This window comes from Astyanax mexicanus, chromosome 5, assembly GCF_023375975.1.
Source record: "Astyanax mexicanus isolate ESR-SI-001 chromosome 5, AstMex3_surface, whole genome shotgun sequence".
In the NCBI taxonomy this organism is placed as follows: Eukaryota; Metazoa; Chordata; class Actinopteri; order Characiformes; family Acestrorhamphidae; genus Astyanax; species Astyanax mexicanus.
This window is the reverse complement of record NC_064412.1, coordinates 53,809,853-53,831,647: the sequence shown is the minus strand read 5'-3', so window position 1 is coordinate 53,831,647 and position 21,795 is coordinate 53,809,853. Positions and strand designations below refer to the sequence as shown.

Here is a 21,795-nt window from a genome sequence, read left to right as displayed (position 1 = left end):
CCATTCACACAAACACACACACACACACAAATGTACAAGTAAAATACATACCACCGAACAAAACATTATACATCTTTACAATGCAACTTCAGAAATGTTATCATGTGAACTTTTACAGAAGTACAAATAGGTTTTATAGATTTAGATAAAATTTTATAGATTATAGACACATTCAGTGTCATATCATTGTAATTGTGATAAGTATGATTCAGCTCATTAAAGCATAAATGAAGAAGAAATTGGAGGCAAAGTTAGATTACCAAGATGAATATTTTTTGATCCTCTATTTTTCTATTGATTTTTTATTTATTTATTCTGTTATTTCTGTTTATATTCTGTTTTTATTCTCTTTTACTTAACATAGTCCATCCATGCTGCTGTTTGCCATGTTTGTGCCATTCAAATTAATGGGGAAAAAATTAGGAATGTATACTGAACGTGTGTGTTATTGATTATGTAAATTGTTAGAGCACATAAAAATACAATATTTACAGCAAATTTAACTTCTCAGAACCTCTAGTTTTTTTCTGCTGCTGGAACAGCTCACTCAATTTATATCGCCAAATTAAAGTTAACAGTTCTTTGCCAAAATAAAATGGAAAATGTTTAACGGAAAATTTATAATACCTGTATTAGGTAGTGCCTTGCGGAACTTAAAAAGGTTAAAATATTGTTATAATTAAAAGACTCCTGATTAATAAATTATTTAGTAGAATTTGTAATTTAATGTATTTCATTATGTGTTAATATTAAAATATTACACAAAAACAGTGAAACACAGTTTTAAACTTAAGGGTTAAATCCTGGTTAGGCCTCTGCAGCCTGTTTTACTGTGACAACTGCTGTCATTGCACTCCCCCTACTCACAGACGGACAGGGGGAACAGGGGGAGCTGCAGAGGGGAGGAGGGTCCAGCCCAGGTTAAATTTAGAAAGCCCAGATTAAATAACAGCTTTTTCAAGCTGCAGATCTTTTTGGTGGTCTGTCCTTTTCCAGCCAGGACTGTGTGGCAAGCAGAAGCCACCCTCTCTCCTCTCTTTCTTCCTCCTTTCTTCTTTGTCCTCCACCACTTACCCTCCTATCCACTGCCATGGATCCCAAAGCACTGAAGGAAGAACTGCGGCTGTTCCAAAGCACGCTGCTGCAGGACGGCCTGAAGGAGCTGCTGAACGAGAACAAGTTTGTGGACTGCACTCTGAAAGTGGGTGACCGCTGCTTTCCATGCCATCGCCTCATTCTGGCCGCATGCAGCCCCTACTTCAGAGAGATCTTCTTCTCTGAAGATGGAAAGATCAAAGAAGACCTCAAAGAGGTCGCCGTGGATGACGTTGACCCCAATGTTCTGGACATGATCATTAAATACCTCTACTCTGCTGAAATCGAGCTGACCGATGACAATGTTCAGGAGATATTCGCAGTCGCTAACCGCTTCCAGATTCCCTCTGTGTTCACGGTTTGTGTGAACTATCTGCAGAAGAAGTTGTCCATGGTCAACTGCCTGGCCATCTTCAGGCTCGGCCTGATCCTCAACGTGCCCAGGCTAGCCGTATCTGCCCGCGATTTTATTGCGGATCGCTTCGAAAGCCTGATGGACGAAGAGGAATTCCTGCAGCTGGCGCCTCATGAACTCTTTGCCCTCATTGGTGGAGACATGCTGAACGTGGAGAAGGAGGAAGTGGTGTTCGAGTCGCTAATGAAGTGGGTGCGAAGCGACAAGGAGAAGCGTGTCAAGTCTCTGGGTGAAGCCTTCGAATTCATCCGCTTCCGCCTCTTACCGGAAAAGTACTTCCAAGAGAAAGTAGAAAACGATGACATCATTAAGGCCGATCCAGAACTCCTGAAGAAACTGCAGGTCATCAAAGATGCCTTCAAAGGGAAACTTCCCGAGATGAAAAAGAAGGAGAAGAAGGAAGGAGAGGTGAATGGAGAAGAAGGAGGAGAGGAGGAAGAAGAAGAGATGTTGCCAGGTTTCCTGAACGACAACCGCAGGCTAGGGATGTATGGGCGTAATTTAATCCTCATGATTAATGACACAGCGGCGGTGGCGTATGACGTGGTAGAAAACGAATGCTTCCTGGCGGCCATGGCCGAACAAGTGCCCAAGAACCACATCAGCCACTGCTCCAAGAGGAACGAGCTGTTTGTCATTGGTGGTCTGTTCGTTGACGAAGACAACAAAGAAGCACCACTCCAGTGCTACTTCTACCAGGTAGGTCATAATATTTTAACTCACAGACAAAAGAGTGACAATTGTGGAAATTTCCTTGCATTTCTATGCAAAAATTACCTTGTACAACGACACAAATAGTACCACATTTCCCCATAGATGTTTTCTTGCTGATTTATCTCAAAATGTATTGTTGATCATTCAAAAACCTCTGTTGAGTTGGATTTTGTACAGTGTAAAAACATTTCATTTGTTTACTTTTGTGCAAATTGCTGTATGTGTAGAGAATACAGTGTTTTAAAGGATCAGGGAGTTAAATAGTCAAATATTTCCCAGGTCCAGAAGGTCTGGTGTCATGGTGTGGGGTGCAACTTATGGCCCTATGACTTTGGCGCACTAATCCATTAAGACAATGCTCGTCCAACTGCTGCAGACTCAAGAGTATGCCACATTGCCAGACATAGCTCTGAATGAAAAGAGGTGGGATACCAAATATTCAAAGCTCTATTGGATGGATTACCACAGAACACCATTAGGAACCTCTACAACTCCAAACCCAGATGTCTGCCATCTTGTGATACACATGCATACACTACTTATATATGTGTAGCTCAATATATATGACAAAGTGTTTCCGAAATCAGTAAAAAAAAGCATTGCAATTTGGCACTTCTTTCTATGTGCAACTATTCTATGTGTATTTTTGCAACCATTTGGATAACTATAGATAACTGGCACTGAAAATAAAGTGAAATCACTAGCGTTACTTCATAGCAGTTTCCTAAGATGCGGCGCTGTGTTATCTAAAGAAACACAAAGATCAGATTGGTATTGGCTGACAATCAGCACAAAAATACTTGGATTTGATCAGGACGTCAGGTTAAGTAAATAATAACATACTCAGTTTGCAAAGTGAGTCAACCAACTGCATGAAGAACAGAAATCTAAAAGTCAGTTTGGCTTATAAAAATTATCATCTGTGAGACCGCAAAACTATCATGACCAATTTTGTCTAATTCATAAATTCTGTTATTCAACAGAACAATTCTAAAAAAATGTTTTAACTGTATTATTGATATTAAAACACTGACTAATCAGTTGTGATTTTATTTCAGTTGGACAGTCTTACATCTGATTGGGTAGCACTGCCACCCATGCCAAGCCCAAGATGCCTCTTTGGTTTGGGTGAATATAATGGTCTGCTGTTCGCTATCGCTGGTAAAGACCTGCAGACCAACGAGTCCCTGGATTCTGTAATGTGTTACGATACTGAGTGAGTAACGTCAATCTGTCATTCTCCTATCATTCTCTTATTGTGTCTTTCAGTTAGAAATGTATACTATCCCAAAGTATTTAGATATCTGCTCTTCTGAAATCAATGGGGATAAAAATGAGCCTATTCTACTTGTGTTGTGAATTTGCAACTTTAAAAGTAGCCGAATGCATTCATAATAGGGGTGTCCACAAGCATTTGGACAAGCAAATGGAATGCAGAGTACTAAACACATTGACATGTAGTCATGTTGTAGTTTGTTTAATAATGTTGCCAAAACTAGTTATTAATTAAAACTATATTAATTCAGCTGTGAATAAGCTGTGGTTTATTTTAGTGTTTTTCCCATTTATATTCTTTTTCATCATTCTTTTGTCTACTTCTGCTTAATGGAAATTTTATCATATGTCATTTTTACAGGAAGATGAAATGGAGCGAGACAAAGAAACTTCCACTCCGCATCCACGGCCATTCAGTAGTCTCACATAATGGCCTGATTTATTGCATTGGAGGCAAGACAGATGATAAGTAAGTGTGTGTATGTGTTTGTGTGTTCTTTGGAGGGTTGGTAACCTAAGTCTTACTACCATGTTATAGACCAGTAGTTTCTAACCCTGGTCCCAAAGGACCCCTCGCCCCCATATGTTTGTGTTTAACCTGCTTCCATACACCTTGAATTCTGAGATTAAGGTGGTGTGTCCAGCAGGAAACCAATAAAACTCCTCCAGGACTAGGATTGGGAACCACTGGTATAGACGGTCCTTGTTAGTTCTCTATAGGTATTTTCAGTAGTAAATATATTACTATTGCTGTGGTAATAATATTGGTAATAATTAAAAACAGAAAAAAACAGTTGGCTTAGTTGTTTGAGGCCCTATGGAAAATAATTCATGTTTTGTTTATTTGTCAATGCTATTGGTTACACACTTCTATATTTTTTTTCTAAAAAAAAAAGAAATGTTGCAATAAAATGTTCATTTTTTTGCTTAATCAAATATAATCATGTGAAATTTCTTGAATGCTCAAATTGTCTCATGAGCTTTCTTTGTGAAAGATCATTGTGAAAAAAACTCATACAAAAAGATGGCCTCTTAGTAATATTGATATAACTAGGTTTCTACTTTATGAATTTTATGAAAAACAAATCTTTTTACATGAGCTTCTATTGAAAGTCAAGTTCTTTCCTTCTTCTGTTGCCACCTTAAATAGAAAGCTTTTGAGTGACCATCACTATGTTAAATAGTAATGATACTGTATTATATACAGTAAAACCTTAAATTTGAGTTTTTATTGTTATTTAGAAAATTCATAAAATAAACCACTCAACAAAGGGTATTCACATTACTGCATACAATTGTATATGTTTAATCGAGATGTTAATGTTATGAATTCTATTGAACTGTAAAATCTCTCTTTCTGTCTCTCAGTAAAGCTTTAAACAAGATGTTTGTGTATAACCACAAGCAGTCTGAGTGGAGGGAGATGGCCAGTATGAAGACGGCCAGAGCGATGTTTGGAGCTGTTGTTCACAACGGGAAGATCATTGTAATCGGAGGAGTTAATGAGGAAGGTCTGACTGCTGGATCTGAAACCTACGATATTGGAACCAACAAGTATGTATATATCATAAAGACTGTGGATCCTAGATGGGACTATTGTAAGATCAACGTAGGATGTAACAGTGGGGCCCACTTGGGAAGCCCATCTGGATCCTAGTCAGGAACTCAAGTACAAACCCACTCAGTGATTATGCCCATTTGCAACCTATCTAGCCACCCGTGTGAGCTACTCATGATAATGTTGACTGGGAAGATAAAAAATAAAATATATATATTTGTAAACTAGTACAATAATGTTGGTGGTCTTGTCTTCCTTCCTAGGTGGGCTGAGTTCACAGAGTTCCCTCAGGAACGCAGCTCAGTAAACATCATAAGCAGTGAGGGAAGTCTGTATGCTGTTGGGGGCTTCGCCATCGTGGAGTTGGAAAACAAAGAATTTGGACCCTCTGAAATCACAGACGTTTGGCAGTAAGTTTTCAAGTCTGAACTGCTATGTTTCCTTCATTTGCTAAAGTCTGATGTGATGCATTATCGTAGTCCATTTTAAACTATGGCTTCTATTTCTGTAAGTCCCTCATTAATATCAATATTATCATTATCATTTAATGCTCAGACCTACAGCATTATATTCCCCTGTAGCCATTTTAAAATGAATGCGCAATAAAATAATGATTGTTACTACAGTAGATCGCACTCCATAAGTTAGCAGGCATTTAACCAATATTAATTACTAATTCCTGGAGCAGTTTAGGTTGGGGGTGGAACATTTCCCAAAGTGTGAAATTATGTGTTCCATGGAACGCTATTCTAAATTCAGGGCGCAGACTTTCCTATAAATAGAAATATGACTAAGCATGTTCAGGATGTATAAGTGGACAGAGGCCTGCCAACATGTTTTAAGTGTTCTATAATTGTGTGTGTGTGTGTGTGTGTGTGTGTGTGTGTGTGTGTGTGTGTGTGTGTGTGTGTTCTCAGATATGACGATGGGAAGAAGCAGTGGAGCGGAATGTTGAGAGATCTGCGTTATGCGTCTGGAGCCTCTTGTGTTGCGATGCGTCTGAATGCAGCTCGGATGCCCAAGCTCTAAACTCAGCGCTCCTTTCCAACTGTCCTGTCCTTATGTACATTAACCTCAGAGCCCAGCTGTCTGCAGACTCCGCCCACTCATGTGCCTTAGACCAGCGCTGTCTTAACCACAAAGAGCCGGTGTTGTGCCCAATTCAGCACCCCCACCAGGAAAAGCACCGCCTCGCGGATTATCTCATCTTTAGTCAAGAAGACGGTGCCTTTGCTGAATTCGGCACAACACCGGCATGGCTGCGGGTTTTCATCTGACTCCACTTGTCATAATAGTTCTGTTATTAACTTCCAATGTAACTATACAATATACTTTATGTGTTAGGGATGAGCAATATAAAATAAAAAAATATAAAATTAATATCCTTCAAATTAAAATTTTTGCATAAACAAATATATTACTTTCATAAGTAGAGTCAAATATGCAAACTACTGACTCTTTACATTAATTTTCAAGAGTCAAAACTGTCCAAGCACATTAATGGTATTGTATATAAGCCAATATAAAGCAAAAGTTTATATTTGTTTTTTAAGCATAGCAAGCAGCTCACTTAAACCGTACAATTAGTTTTGAAACTGAACAAAGTGCAATATTCTCCTTATATTTCAGTTAAGAAAATGTGGAAAATATGAAAATCACTGCCACACAAAAGAGTCCTTTACAGGTTTATTAGAAGTTCATTGTGCAATAAATGTGTGTAACTGCAAAATCATACTATTATATTATCAGTATACCAGAGGCATACAATTTAAATAATATTGTTTATCACAATTCTTTCTGAGACAATATATCATGCAAACTAAAATCACATATTGACTGCTACTGATTGGCAGGAATGAAAACCTGCAGCCAAACACTGTCTCTTTGTTGAAAAAATTGGACACCCCTGCCTTAGAATAATTAAAATATTTTTTTTCTGTTACTAATGAAAGATTAAAACACTTGTGTATGTATGTAGTTTTATGTACATTTGACATATACTAACATTTCTGTTTATTTTAAGATTTTTTTGACAGTTCTGCTCAGTGTCATTCAGGCCTCAGGGTGTTTTTTTTTTAAGTAGTTTACATAGAAACATATTTTGCGGCACATTTGGTCCAGCTATACATAGGTATTTGTGGGGATTTTTTTGTTTTGTAAATTAAGCATTTTTAAACCACAGATTTTGCTGCTTTGTTTTGGGCTTCTTTGATTTTCTGATCTAAAAAAAGACCAGTCATTCATGTGAGTCCAAAATATACATCCTTTTTTTATAAGTCATGCCCTGTGTTTTGGAAAATTGAAATAAAATGTAATATTGAATATGTTTATGCAATTTTATATGACCCTGCCTATTAACAGACACAACATTGCCAAGAGAAACCTAGTCTGTCATGCTGAGGTCAGTTGTCGTTTACCCACAGACAACAAAATGTACAGAACTAATTTACAGCCATTTACATTATGGTTTACTTCAAAGTAATTTTTACATATTTTTATTTTGTGAAAATGTGAAGCAGATTAGATTAGTTGTTATTCTCAGTAAACAACTACCATGAATAAGCAAGATCCAAGCTCGTGTAAATGCATTATTATGCTATTATATTAACAAACTCATTGGAAACAAATGTTCCAAAATGGAATTAATATTATTTTTTGAATTTTTTCTGTGACAATATATCATCCAAAAAATACTGAGACATGCTGCTCATCCACAGGTAACAAATAAAAAAATAGTAGTGTAAGATGATTTTCTAACATGTCCATATGGACCACACTGCTTTGTTTTAACATTTTAAAACTATATGCTCTATTTACTTCATATCAACTCAAACTTCCCAGACACAAAGGACGTAAGAAAATTCTTTACAAAAAAAGCGTAACGAAAGTTAAAAAAAGGTTGTTGTTCTTTTTTTTCAATGAAAATTTTAGTGCAGTTAGTTGGCTAGTTGTTTGGAGACATGTCAGCTAGCTTAATGATAGCTATTATTGCATATAAATTCAATGATGACTTAGATTATAATTAGGCCAAGAATGAGGCATCTGTTGCAGTGAGTGACTAGAATACTTCTATATCTTAAAGGAGAATTCTGGTGTGAAATGGACTTTTGGTGTAGTAAAACATGATAAAAAGTACTTACCTTTGATGAATAGCACACCTCCGTTTTCCCACAGCATTCTGAGATCCAGAAATTTTAACAGTTTGTCCAAACACCCTTCAGACTGGGTGACACAGGGCATTATTTGCCCCGATAAATCACTTTTTCCACAGTTATCCAGCTCAAAGTAGCTCCACACCTCCTTGCTAGAATCCATAGAGCCCTGATATTTAAAACAAGGCATTAATAATTTAAAATCCTATAATGCTAGCTTCAGCTCCGAGCACCTCCATTACTGAATTAAAAGTTACATATTATATACATAGACTCCTGCTGGCGCCGACTGCTACACTATGCGGAGTCTATGTATATATGTCTATGCTATTTTCAGTTCAGTAATGGCGGCTCTCGAAGATGAAGCTAGCACTATGGGATGTAAACAGAGGTTTTTAATAAGCTTCTTGTTCCAATCTATAGTAAAACAACGATTATTACAGTATTTTGAAACATAATGAGCAGCTGTGTCATTACTACAGGTATCATAGTAACACTGACCAGACAAAAAATAAATAAATAAATACATTACCAAAATTAAAAATAAAAGGACATGCAAGAGATTTAACATTCAAAATATATCTTCAGTGACGAGCACAACTTAAGGACATTCTTACCATTCATTTGTTTTAACGATTTGTAGTGATTGTTTTTAAATAATCTACATTTATGTATATAATACTTAGCCAACTAGTAATGTTATTAAGTAGAAATTCTGTGTGAGAGTTTTACTAGATAAACCATTTTTCATGAGTTTATAATTCATTTTAAGTAACTGTTATATCATATTGTGTTTTTAACCAAATAAAAAGATCCTTGCAAAATATATTAGAAATTTTTAAGAGAAAAAACAGATTTTCCTAAGTTTCTATATCTGCTTCACAATATGTACAAACTTTACGATTTATATTAAATTTGTGTATTTAAAATAAAAGACTGAATGTGGCCTTGTTGTTTTGTGCGCGGTCACGCCGCCCTGCGCGCTCTCGTGCGCCCTCCACCGCGCGCCCCTTGTACTGTAGGGGGCGGGAGTCCGTTTCCCACAATGCAGCGGGCTCCCTCAGAGCGCCATCTTCTGAAAGGCTCGCCGTGTGAAGGGGAGAGGGAGTTTCCAGGCTGCTGTTTTACCGTTTCTGGGTTTTATATGATCTCTGTGTTCCGTTCAGCTCCAGCCTCGGTTTAACCTCCCGTCAGTGAGCGTGTTTACCGGAGCTGAGCGCGGCGGGGCGGCGCTGGCGGGCTGTGTGTGAGCGCGGGTATATAGAGCGGGTCAGGCGGAGGCCTCGGGTAAGGAACTTGTGCTGTTAGTGTTAGCATTAGCATTAGCTAACGGGGGATTTTTGTCTCTGTGATTAAATTGGCCTTTAATTTAATTTATTTATCAGAATCGCTGTATGAATAACGTTAAATGGTGGGTGTGTAGTAAACATTAACATGCTGTGTTAACAAGCCGAGAGCAGGGTATTATTAGGGATTAGCCGCAGCGTTGTAGACGCGCGTGGAAGGAGATTGAATGAAGCCAGCGAATGAACATCCTCAGTCCTCGCGCTCAGCAGCGCTGCACCGATTAGCCGATATAATCGTTGATGTCCAAAATTCAGCGTCGATTAATCGGTTATTTGAGTAAGAGCAATGCACTACTCAAAAATGCTGGCGACAGAAACACAGTGAGAGAGGGTTAAGAGCTGCTCACTTACTCGCTTGATTAAATGTGACCGATTCAACAGATTACATGTTTTCTCAACACATATTATATGAGAGAATTTCACATTTAAATGGATAGAGAAAGCCGATAGGTAGCGAATATGGAGGGTTTGGCAGATATGGAGATAATTGTTGAATAATTGGCTAAACATAAAAATCAATAGATTGACTACCAAATTAATCATTACTTTCAACTCTAGTAGGAACATCTAATATATTGATTATAAATTGTTTTTCTCTGCAATAAGAGATGATATTACTGAATGAGTAGAGTCTAGATTCTCGGTCTTGCATGCCTAAGAACTTATTAATAGTTTCACTTTCAGTTACATTTTTATTCATGCACTGTTCTTGCACAAAATGCAAGAAATTAAAATATTCAAAAATTCAAACAGTTCTGGGTAAATGCTTGTACAGATATTTTGTAGTACAGATATTTTGTAGTACAAAGTTTGCTAACTTTATTAATTTTATCCCTGACAGAACCATGGGGGTGAAGCCGCAGCGTCCTCGCTGCTTCTTTGATATCGGCATCAGCAATACGCTGGGTAAGAATGTTCAATTCTGTATTGCACACATCCTTATAAAAAACAGGAAATGAAATTTGTACGCATTACTGTTTATTCATATTGCATTTTATTTGTCTTGCATATATTTTAGCTGGACGTGTTGTCATTGAGCTTTTCGCTGATGTATGTCCCAAGACATGTGAAAACTTCCGTTGTCTATGCACAGGTTAGTAAGCAATGATTTGTATATAAATATACACACACGCTCATTTTACATTAAATCTGATTTATTTTTTTATTCCAGTTATTTATTTATTTATTATTTATTTAGTTATTAATCTTTAATCATGAAAAAGAAACATGTTTAGCATTAATGTTGGTTTTACTGATTTTTATTTTTTAGTATTTTATTTTATTTTATTTTTTTACAGGTGAAAGGGGGGTTGGAAAAACAACCCAAAAACCTTTGCACTACAAGGGATGCCTGTTTCACAGGATAGTGAAGGACTTCATGATACAAGGAGGAGACTTCAGTGAAGGTAATGTGTACATCGTAAACTTTGGTTTGTGTTTTCAGTTTACTGAATGAACGACTTTGTCCCGGTGTTAAAATGCCCTTGCAGTTAGTTATAGGTGTAAATGTTTCTTTTTTTTAGGAAATGGCAGGGGAGGTGAATCCATTTATGGAGGCTTCTTTGAAGGTACGTTGCTATCCTTGTTTCATTAATTAATTAATGACTTTTTTTTATCCCCTCACTTAGTATTCACCAATCTTCCATTCATTATTCGTAAAAAAAAAATAGATATATTGCACCAGTGTTGGACATACATTGCAGTGTGTGTGTGGCAGAATTTTACAATGAAATTGTGGTTTTGAATGTAAATGACACAGACTAATTGCAGGTTTTGTTTGAGGAATTTAAATCAACTGTTTTTGGGTAATCTTAAGTTTACATTGTAATTCCTGGAGTCTTAGAGCATAAACTGCTTAGTTATGTTCTCCCCCTTTTTTATTTTTTATTTTATTTTAAATGTGTGTTTATTCTATTCAAGCCCCCAGGCACATGCTGTACTACATGTATTACACCCGATGTTAAACATGTCAAGTTTAAAAAAATTCTAATCCTGATGCTCTCTCTCTTCTAGATGAGAGCTTCTCTGTCAAACATAACAAGGAGTTCCTGCTGTCTATGGCAAACAGAGGCAAAGACACCAATGGCTCACAGTTTTTTATGTGAGTCAGCAAAACAGTAACGGGCCGCCATTAAGAGTTTTTATATTTTCTTTAAAATTGCCTTCATCTGATTAAAATACTGGCTATGTTTCGGTTAGTATGTTATGTTAAGTGGTAAATGTCTTCCACAAGTTTGTATACACATTATTATATATTGTAAATTGCCAGTGCTGAATGTGTGCATTAATCACTGTTTTTTGTTTGTTAGATATGTATTTACATTCTGCCTCACTGTTTTGTGTCCCTGACCATAGAACTACAAAACCTACTCCTCATCTGGATGGGTAAGGATTTCTATCTGTGTGTGTTATAAATGTATGTATTGGCATGTATTGTACATTTGCACATGTTAACATGTATCTAACTGCTCTGTCTACAATGTTTTCTTCCCCCCCTCCCTCCAGAATTCATGTGGTGTTTGGTCAGGTGATCTCAGGCCAGGACGTGATCCAGGTGATTGAGAGTCAGAAGACGGACGCTAATAGCCGACCCTACGCCGAGGTCAAGGTGCTTAATTGTGGAGAGCTCATCCCCAAATCCAAAGGTGCTTTACTCCTTTCCAGCTTTAAAGCATTCTGTGCTTTTGGGTTGAAATAAGACCATAGAACCCTCTCTGATCCTTTTTAATTCATTGCTAATATATATATATAAAATCCCATTCTTAATACCTGGGGTTTAATTTGTTGGCCCAGACTTTGCAGCTGTCACTGCTTCGGCTCCTTCAACCCAAAGGTGTTCTGTCGGGTTGTGAGGGTTGAGGTCTTTTACACCAAGCCCACACATTCAATTGTGGTTTGTCACTCCAGAAAACACTCCTCCACGGAGGTTTGGAGATCTGTACTGATTGACTTGGCATTCACTGACCCTGCTCTGTCATTTGTTGCTGAATTCCAAATTGCTCCCAGTGTGTTATACCACTGACAGTTGACAATGGAATATTGAGTAGTGAGCAGATTCCATGATCCATTGGTTTGGTAAAAAGTAAGTAAATATATTGAATGCAGTCTTACCCAATGTTTTTTAAGGGCCAATTAATTGTTCTCATTTTAAGAGCAATTTTTAGAACAGTAATCACTCAGATTATGCAACCCATAGATAGACACCAAGTTAAAATACTTCTGTATGATGTCATGAATCCATAATCATTATGATCTTCAATTACAATTTCTTCTAAATGGCGCCTTTACAGCTGTGAGCAAAGTTGAGTATTCTGACCCATTCCTAAAATGTGTGTAATTGGAACTGGATTGTATGTGTCTTCTTTCCTTTTTTTTGGTTGTCCCAGCTAAGAAAGAGAAGAAAAAGAAGAAGCAGCAGTCATCCAGTGAGAGCAGTGATTCTTCAGCTTCCTCCTCAGACTCCTCTTCTGAATCTGAAGAGTTGGACAAGGAGGATAAGAAGCAGAAGAAGAAACATAAGAAGGAGCAAAAGAAGAAAAAGAAGGAGCAGAAACACAAGAAGAAGAAGGAGAAAAGGTTTGAATTGTTACCTTTACAGTTGAATAGTCTATTGTTACAAAAACTCAAATGCCATCTTATTATAAAAAGACATTGGATACATCTTTAAAAAATGTAATATTTATTTTTTAAAGCCTGTAATGAATTGTTATCCTATAAATTTACATAGATTAAGTTGGTGAAGTCTGAGGCACTTTCCACACACACACAAACACTTGCTGCATCTTTGAGCCCCTTTCTATTATCCATTTATGTAGTTTGTTGGGTGCAATTTGGCGTTAAACGGATACCTTCAGAAATGTCTTTTAAAGGGGTCCTTTAAACCTAATTTAGTTTTTAATTCAATTCCCCTTGTATTCTGCAGTTCTGATCATGAAGAAGCAGAAGAGGCAGAGCCCCAGCAGCCGCTTTCCACAATTCGTCCAGAGGAAGTTCCTCCTATCCCAGAAAATCGTTTCCTTATGCGACGGAGTCCCCAGCAACAGCCGCCCAAAGAGGAGGAAGAAAAAGAAAAACTGAAAGACGGTTCTGAGAAAGAACGTCAAAGAGAAAAAGAACGAGAAAGGGAGAGAGAAAGGGATGGGTAAGTTTTCTACATCCCCTCTATTTACTTAGCTAGGATGTGTAGTGAAAGGCATTTAGATCATATGTAGCGTTTAAAGTAAATGTTACCTTTTTGTAAAGAGTTGAATTGTTGTGTTCCAGACCCGTGGTGAACTCACGTCAGAATCGAACACGACTGGTGATGACCAGATCAGGACGAAGAATTAAGGGAAGAGGACCCAGGGTAAGAAATCTGTCTGTCTGTTCCCTTAAGAGTGTATTCTTATTCTAGTTTTGCCCATTTTCAAGATTGTATTTGTTTACTTAAACTGTAATATTAACTTTAGTACTGAGTTTGTTTCTCATTATTTTCTTCTTTTCCCTGTGTAGCGTTACCGGACTCCATCTCGGTCTCGTTCTCGCTCGTGGGACAGGTTTCGGCGAAGTGAAACCCCTCCGCACTGGAGACAGGAAATGCAACGAACACAGAAGGCCAAACCGAACACACAGGCCACACAGGATCGCTGGATAAAAGGAGACAAGTAAGAATGGAAAAAAAAATGCATACTTGTGCTTGGGATGTACCCAGTTTCTGGGCTACTGTATATGTTTTTGGGGGATCAGGGTGATGCTCTCCATATGTGAGAGAATCTTGCAAGTTATGGGAGAGGTGGGATATCTGCTTAAGACCCTAGATTTATTTTTATTTATATGTAACTCCATTGCTGCACATACATGGATGAATGTGTAAAATCCTTGATAAATAAGACACATTGACCAATTTTACTTACCCATTTATTCCAGAGGTGACATGTCTGAGGATAAGGCAGATGCTGCTGAGTCAAAGGAGAAAGAGAAACCCAACACAGACAGAGAGAAAAAGAATTCTGAGAGAGAAAAGAAAGAGAGCAAGCGAAACAAGTCGAGGAGTCCGTCTAAGGGACGAGAGAGGAAAAGTGGCAGACATCGCTCCAAGAGCAGGGAGAGAGATGGACGGAAAAAGGCGGACGGAGAAACTGAAAAGAGAAGAGGGAGGAGTCGCAGCAAGAGCAAAGAGAGGAAAGGAGAGAGGGAACACAAACGCAGCAAAACCGATGAGAAAAGGGACCGGTCGAGCAGCAAAGACAGGAATGAAAAGGACAAAGATGCTAAAGAGAAGGAGAAAAAAGAAAAAGAACGAGAGAAGAGCAAAAGCAAAGAGAGATCCAAAAAGACTGAAAGTGATGGAAAGGAGAAAGAAAAGCAAAGAGGGGAAGATGGGAAGAAACATCGGGAAAGTGAGAAAGAACGTGAAAAATCTCGAAGCCGAGAAAGAGAACGAGACCGTGATGCCAAGCGGAAGTCTAAGTCTAAATCTAGGTCCCGATCGAGAGGGCGTGGCCAGAGAGGTTCACGTGAACGAGGGAGGGATAAACGACAGAGCAGCAGCAGTCGAGACAGGAAATCTAGAAAATCGAGAAGCAGAGAGCGAGAAAGTGGTCGAGAGCGGCAAAGAGGTGGAGAGGAGAGAAAGGAAGAGAAAAGGAAGAATAATGAAGAAAGCAAGGAGACCAGAGGGAGGGAACGAAGCAGAGACAGCAGAGATGCTAGAGGTAGAGACGGTAGCAGAGACACCAAAAGGAGAGATGGAAGCAGTGAAGTCAGGAGGAGAGATGGAAGCAGAGACAACAGGGGCAGAGACGAACGTAAAGAGACCAAAGATGGAAATGAAGACCGAAACACCAGAGGGAGAGATAGAAACTCTAAAGAGCAGTCCAGCCACAAACGCGGAAGCAAAGACGGGACTGACCAGCACGGCGGAGACAAAGAAAGGCGACGAAGGAGGAGCAGCAGCAAGAGCAGTGACTCGGACAGCGACAGAGATAAACATAAGAAAAGAACGAGGAGTGAGAGCCCCAAATCCAGGAAAAAGAATTCTGAAAAATCGCGCAGCCCCAGGAGAGATAGAAATCATCACAGAAATCAGAAAAAGGACTCCAGCTCCAGTGACAGCGAATGACCATCCTGTTCTGATTTCTCTGCTTAAAGGAACATTTGAGGGTTTTTTTTTTCTTTCTTTCTTTTTTCAAACTGATGTCCATCTCTCACATCTGTAGGATATTGGTTTGATATCGATTGCCACAGATACGTTTTCCCCTTTTATCCTGTGCTTTACGCAAGACAACTCTCTCTCAAAAACATGGAGAGGTACTTTACTTTGGATTGGACGTCAATGGAAAGGTACTTTAACAACTGTGGCTGTTGGATTTTGTGGTAAATTACCATGTGCTACAGATGTAGAAGATGATGATTAGGTAAAAAATAATAATAAAATAAAAAGTGACCCAATCCTTCACCTCTAAACAGTTGACATGCTGAGGCCCACCATAAGAACGGTTAAGAAGGCTGTTTCTCCCTGGCATTTACATCAATATTTTTTTTTTTTTATTGACTTGCGAACACACAAGGTGACCTTGAACTGGAAGTAAAAAAAAAATGCTGGTTTCCTGTGGTCCTTGACCAGAACGTTTGTAAAGTTCTTTTATCTGCTCTCCCACTTTGTTCCCTCCATCATGTTTGCTCCCTGCCTTTTTACTTTTGCAGAAGCTGTTTTTCATATTGAATGAATGTTAGTTTACAAAAACTTTCCTCTAAGAAAGTGATAAATGTTCTTTGCCTTTCCCAACAATACTGTCTTGAGCTGTGTTCTTAACCTTTAGGGAGATTTACTGGGTGTGGTTCCTTCATTTTGGAGTTTTATTTTGTTTTTATGTTTGTATTAATGTCCAGATACCAGTGTCCGTTTAGTCAGACTTGGGAATTAAAACTGATTTTGAAATAAGAATTGTCTTGCAATTGAATTACACATAACACATAATGGTTGATTTATTTTAGTTTGGCATTTGAGACAATTTAGCTGTGCTGATAAATGCACAGAACTGTAGTTACAGTGTTTTTATCCAGTGGAATCAGGTGAGCTGCTGGTTGTTTATACTAGAATAGAATATAAATCTGTAGGTATTGTAGCCTACATTAAATTATACCTTTTATTTGCAGTAAATGCATGGACAAGCCTAAAATTATTGGTTTAGAAATATGTAAATCAGGGAGTACTACATCAGGGGATGGCCTGGGTATATACCCAAATCTGAACAAGTTGTAAGGTAATACCTTGTGAGGGTGAACACTGGCCAGGTGGATTCGAGAGCGATGGGATGTGGGTGATCTTTATCACCCACAGTGGACAGTGCAGTGTGAACAGACGGGTGATTCTTGCAGAAATCAAATCCACACACATCCCAAACCTCAGTGTTTTTATCTTTCAATAAATGTGGCAAAAGTCATAGGACATGATGATAGTTCCCGTTCTGTGACTTTATCGGTCATGTATTACCCTGGGTTGTTAAACAGATCACATGCTGGAGACTTCTTGTACTTCCTGGACAGGTGGGTACTCCGGTTTATTGCAGAGTTCACACCTGTCACAGAAGTTCAGGAAGTCTACCGTGTTAGGGGCTTCCTAAATCATATACCATGTCCAGGAAATAGATTTAACAAATTGTTGAGAGTAATGTGTTTTGGCCCATATTTAGTTCCTGTAGTGAGCTATGACGTCTTACTAATCACAAGTGCATTGAGGGGGAGAATGGTTGGCTCCTACGTATAAGGCAGCAGCTCTTAACCACCTCTTTATAGTGAATTGTAAGTCACACTGTGACCCCCTGTGGATGCCCCCTCCTACCCCCCAAAAAATACTTTTTTTTTTAAGTTAATTGGTACTGTTTATTTTGAGATGCTATAGTATCTCAAAATAGATTGCATTACTCTGAATAATTAGAAAAAAATAAGTTTAGGTGGCAGCAATGGGCTTCCATAGCCATTCAACCTTCCCCGCCATATCCAGGTAAGAAAACAAAAACTGCAAACATTTTTCTGTTATTTTTTTAATCAGGTGCCACTTTTAAAGATCTGGCCAAATCAGATAATGTAAATAGAAGTAACTGAAAAATATATACAGAAGCAATAAAACTACAAATATTTTTCCAGTGAAAATGTAAGACAGTTGTATAAATATGTTAATCAATGTTTTAATTATTAAATTATTTAAAAAATATTCTATTCATAAATTCACATACATGAGTGGCACAGAATATCAAGCTTAAGAGTGCAAAGAGACTTTTGTTGTCGTTTGAAAATGTAGTTTCTTTTGAACATTTTTTAAAATGTATTATTATTTATTAAAGAGAAAAAAAAATCCCAGTCCAGAAAAACGATATTGGACCCAGGTTCAAGGTTTACACGCACACCTAAGGAGTCTTCCACAGGTTTACATATGAAAATCATCTTAAATTTGGCTAACTGAGTACTGTATTGATTATGTTATATGTTGATGTAAGATAAAATACTAATTTATTCATTTAATCGAAAATAACATAATATAATATGACAAAACTCCTCCATTTTATTTCAAATAATAACACTTTTCTCTTTGTGGCGATGTTATTTCTGTCCTGTAGGGGCACTGCCGGTATATTCAGCCTGTCTGTATTTTCAGAGAAGAAGATTCTGTTTATCTGGAGCTGGTGAGTAAATTTCAAAATTCCAGAGTTTTAATGTTAATTATAATTAATATACTGCACCGGTCTGGATGTGATTTACCTGTAAATATCTCTGTTGGAGTTGGGTTGTTGTTGTGAGGGAAATAACAGTAGGTCACACATTTAATCATACAGTTTAACCGCTGAACTGCACATAAGATGACTCAGCCTGAACAGAGAGACTGAGAACACTGCTCACATTATAAAATATAGAAATATAAGAAATAAACCAGAGAGACTGAGAACACTGCTCACATTATAAAATATAGAAATATAAGAAATAAACCAGAGAGACTCAACCTGAACAGAGTCAGCTAAAATATAACGTTATACTAAGGAATATAAAATAATGATACTACCCAGTTTTGCTCCATAAACAGTTTCTTAGGAACTAAAAGTAGCAAAGGTTTTTGGACACCCCTTCTCTTGAAAGCTACATTCATCTACTTTAAGTTGCACTCATTGCTGACAGATGTGCAAACGCAGAGCTTATTTTGTCCCTTTTAAGATGTAACTACAGCCTATGGAATAAGATCCTCTGGAGCAGACAGACATGAACTTGTTGAGACCATGCCCAATGCCTGAGGCCTGAGTTACAGGGGTGTAAGGTCCCCTGGCACTGTGGAGCAGGGGAACTGTGTGTTCTCTGGAATGATGGTGCTCCATCCAGTACTTGTCAAATTGGGATGAGTTGGAGATGAGGTGGGCTGGTGATCATCTAACATCCTGACCTCACTAATTCTCTTGTTTGTAGCTAAATGCAATCAGATCCTCACAGCATTGCTTCGAGTAGAAAGCCTATCTTGGATAGCAGAGACAGGGACTCTAACAGTATAACTCTAATAGACTTGATTTCAAAAGAAACTAGGAATGGGCCAAACTGCAGGTGTCCCTAAGCTGTAACCAAAAATCTATATATGTGAGTATATTATAATTGTATTTATTTGTCTTAAAGTATAAAGTATCTTGGATGTAATTTTAAACCACTTTGAATGATATTTATTCACGATAGCATTGTAAATGCCAATAAACATTCTTAATTCTTTAAATGTAGTAGCGTACCTTATGTCATGGATTGCTCCATTTTTGTTTTTTATTTTTATACAGGCCAAGATGAAGACGCTAGTTGTGTTTGACTTTGATCACACACTGGTGGATGATAACAGCGACACATGGGTGATCCGCTGTGCTCCAGAGCAGAGTTTACCAGCCTGGCTTAAGAACTCCTATGAAAAAGGCCGCTGGACAGAGTACATGGGCCGGGTTCTGTCCTACCTCAGGGATCAGTCCGTCCAGCCTGACACGATCAGATCCGTTATGGAAACGATTCCTTTCACAGACGGGATGGTGGAGCTTCTGACCTTCATTTCACAAAGCAAGAGTGAAATCGACTGCATCATCGTTTCTGATTCCAACACGCTCTTCATAGACTGGATTTTACAGGCCCGTGGCTTGAAGAATGCTATTGACAGCGTGTTTACAAACCCCGCTAGTGTTAATAATGAGGGTTGCATAGGAGTTCAGTGCTTCCATTCGCACCAGTGTGATCACTGCCCAGTTAACCTGTGCAAACAAAAGGTTTTGAGTGATTTCACAGAAAACCAAGCCAACTCTGGCATCCACTATCAGGCTGTATGTTATGTTGGGGATGGAGGGAATGATTTTTGTCCTGTAAAAGTTCTGAAAGAAACAGATCTGGTGATGCCGCGGAAAGGGTACACACTTGAAAAGCTGCTGCTCAAGGCCAGTAGTGAAAATGTTGCACTTAAACCTCAGGTTGTGCCATGGAGCAATGGCAATGAAATTCTTGAGCAGTTGCAAAAACTCGTTCAGCAGTAATATGCTGTTTTAATTGAGCAAGGACAATCTGGCTAAGCATTTTCGAAAGGCATAAACCTGTTGCAAGTAGAGATGTTCCAAAATTATTCTTTCTAAACAAAATAAAACATTTGGTCAAAGGTTAAATACTGGACATGTTTCTGCAGGTTTATATTTATTTGAGCTCTTTTTAATAAATTTAAAGGGCCTAACATAGAAGAGAATACTGTAGCAGACATAGCAACAAAGCACAATATACCTGACCATTACATAGGTGCTATTTCATTCATAAACTTACTTCAGCGGTGCTATTCAAGTCTCACGTGAGTGAAATTTACACCAAATTTGCTAGTGTACAAAGCTGCAAGACATTTAGCAAACACACAGATCCTAGGGCTAAGTTACCTCAGCTAACATTACTATCCAAACGCAGTACAGATTGTACCTGTCTTTTGAAAAAAAGAAAACAGTATGTAAAGAGATACAAGATATCAAAGTACGAGACGTAATGCTGAATGCTTTATTTTGTTTAATTTAGGCAAGTAGTGTGTAAAACTGAACTTAAACCTGCTATTTGAAACACCACTTAAATAGAAATTAAAATAGACAAGTGTTATTGTTCAGTATAAATTATTGTTGTTCAGTCTGTTTGCTAATTTGTCCAAACATTCTAATTGCTTTTTTGCATTTTTTGGGCAAATATTTGGTGCATCTCTACTTGCAAGACTAGGTGCTAGTTTCTAAGCCAGAGCCATATTAAGGAGCTTGTGTACCAAGATATTAAATAACAACTAATGAATAAAAGGTTTTAATTGTTTCCTGTTTTGCTTTAGCCTTGTTCATTTTACTAAACATTGTGAGACTTAATATCTATGAATTCTATAAAAATGAAATGAGAGTTTTGTTTCCATGTCACACTGTTTATAGGCTGCATTTTACATCTAACTCATCTTTATACAGCAATTTATATCTGATACACTAAAAACCTTTTAAAAGATCAGGATCTATTTTGGGGATGTGCGGGTCTTACTTTACAGCAGTAATTATGTAAAAGATACATTTGTGGAGAAATATGGATAGGTCAATGAAGTTGCGATAAAGAGGTTATATGTGAAATTATCTTATAAAAAAAGAAATTAACTTTTGCACTTCCTTTGAAATAATACTGGTTCAAATATTTTCTGAAACATATAATTTGAACCCAGTTGCAATGGAAAGTGATAGTGGTATTTCTGTCAGTTCTGTACTTGAATGTTTGGTGAATTTTACCTGGAATATAGCTAATTAGAACTGATTTTAACTGTATGATTATCAGTATTTGTGGTACATTAGTATTAAGGATCAAACACCCTGTCTACACCAGGTCATATCATGTAATTACTATCTGGATTAGATTCTGGTCAATTTTACCCACATGCATTTACACTTGGCAGTCAGATGTGATACATTTAGTTAGTTGGACTGAAATCTCTGGGACAGAATATGCAAAATTATGCATTTAATGGCATTTAAAGAGTTTTAAGGAGTGTAGGTTTTTGAATGTGTTTTGGAAAGATGGAAGTGTTTACATGTGGCTCAGATCACCTCCTGAATTGGGTTAAGTGATTGGATTTGTATCCTGTGGTGTCATAACCATTAAAGAAGAGGGTGAAAGAAGGATAATAATAAAGTATACATAGAAACAGATACAGGAATAAAGTCTATTATTATAGAAATACAATGTAGAAAAAAACAATGAGGTGTT

At 37.7% G+C, this 21,795-nt stretch overlaps 3 protein-coding genes across 6 annotated transcripts; all 3 read left to right on the top strand.

The window, feature by feature from the left end:
- Positions 1-963: 963 nt before the first annotated feature.
- klhl41b (kelch-like family member 41b) lies at positions 964-7,379 on the top strand. The gene is made up of 6 exons (XM_007244150.4): positions 964-2,209; positions 3,283-3,440; positions 3,861-3,968; positions 4,868-5,053; positions 5,321-5,467; positions 5,975-7,379. The coding sequence occupies exons 1-6, from the start codon at positions 1,091-1,093 to the stop codon at positions 6,084-6,086; spliced, it is 1,830 nt and encodes a 609-aa protein (XP_007244212.1). The 5' UTR covers positions 964-1,090; the 3' UTR covers positions 6,087-7,379.
- Positions 7,380-9,256: 1,877 nt separating this feature from the next.
- ppig (peptidylprolyl isomerase G (cyclophilin G)) lies at positions 9,257-16,096 on the top strand. Of its 2 annotated transcripts, XM_022675395.2 has the most exons (13): positions 9,257-9,496; positions 10,397-10,461; positions 10,574-10,648; positions 10,854-10,961; positions 11,079-11,123; positions 11,569-11,656; positions 11,911-11,940; positions 12,061-12,200; positions 12,942-13,131; positions 13,478-13,696; positions 13,819-13,900; positions 14,047-14,198; positions 14,461-16,096. In XM_022675395.2, the coding sequence occupies exons 2-13, from the start codon at positions 10,401-10,403 to the stop codon at positions 15,653-15,655; spliced, it is 2,385 nt and encodes a 794-aa protein (XP_022531116.2). In that variant the 5' UTR covers positions 9,257-9,496; positions 10,397-10,400; the 3' UTR covers positions 15,656-16,096. The 2 variants fall into 2 exon arrangements, with proteins under 2 accessions (XP_022531116.2, XP_022531117.2); XM_022675396.2 differs by lacking the exons at positions 9,257-9,496; positions 10,397-10,461; positions 10,574-10,648 and having other exon boundaries at positions 11,865-11,940.
- A 1,424-nt stretch (positions 16,097-17,520) lies between these two features.
- phospho2 (phosphatase, orphan 2) lies at positions 17,521-20,868 on the top strand. Of its 3 annotated transcripts, none has more exons than XM_049479791.1 (3): positions 17,521-17,539; positions 18,153-18,218; positions 19,341-20,868. In XM_049479791.1, the coding sequence occupies exon 3, from the start codon at positions 19,347-19,349 to the stop codon at positions 20,070-20,072; it is 726 nt and encodes a 241-aa protein (XP_049335748.1). In that variant the 5' UTR covers positions 17,521-17,539; positions 18,153-18,218; positions 19,341-19,346; the 3' UTR covers positions 20,073-20,868. The 3 variants fall into 3 exon arrangements, with proteins under 3 accessions (XP_049335748.1, XP_007244211.3, XP_022531118.2); XM_007244149.4 differs by lacking the exon at positions 17,521-17,539 and adding an exon at positions 17,872-17,960; XM_022675397.2 differs by lacking the exon at positions 17,521-17,539 and adding an exon at positions 17,987-18,027.
- Positions 20,869-21,795: the final 927 nt, after the last annotated feature.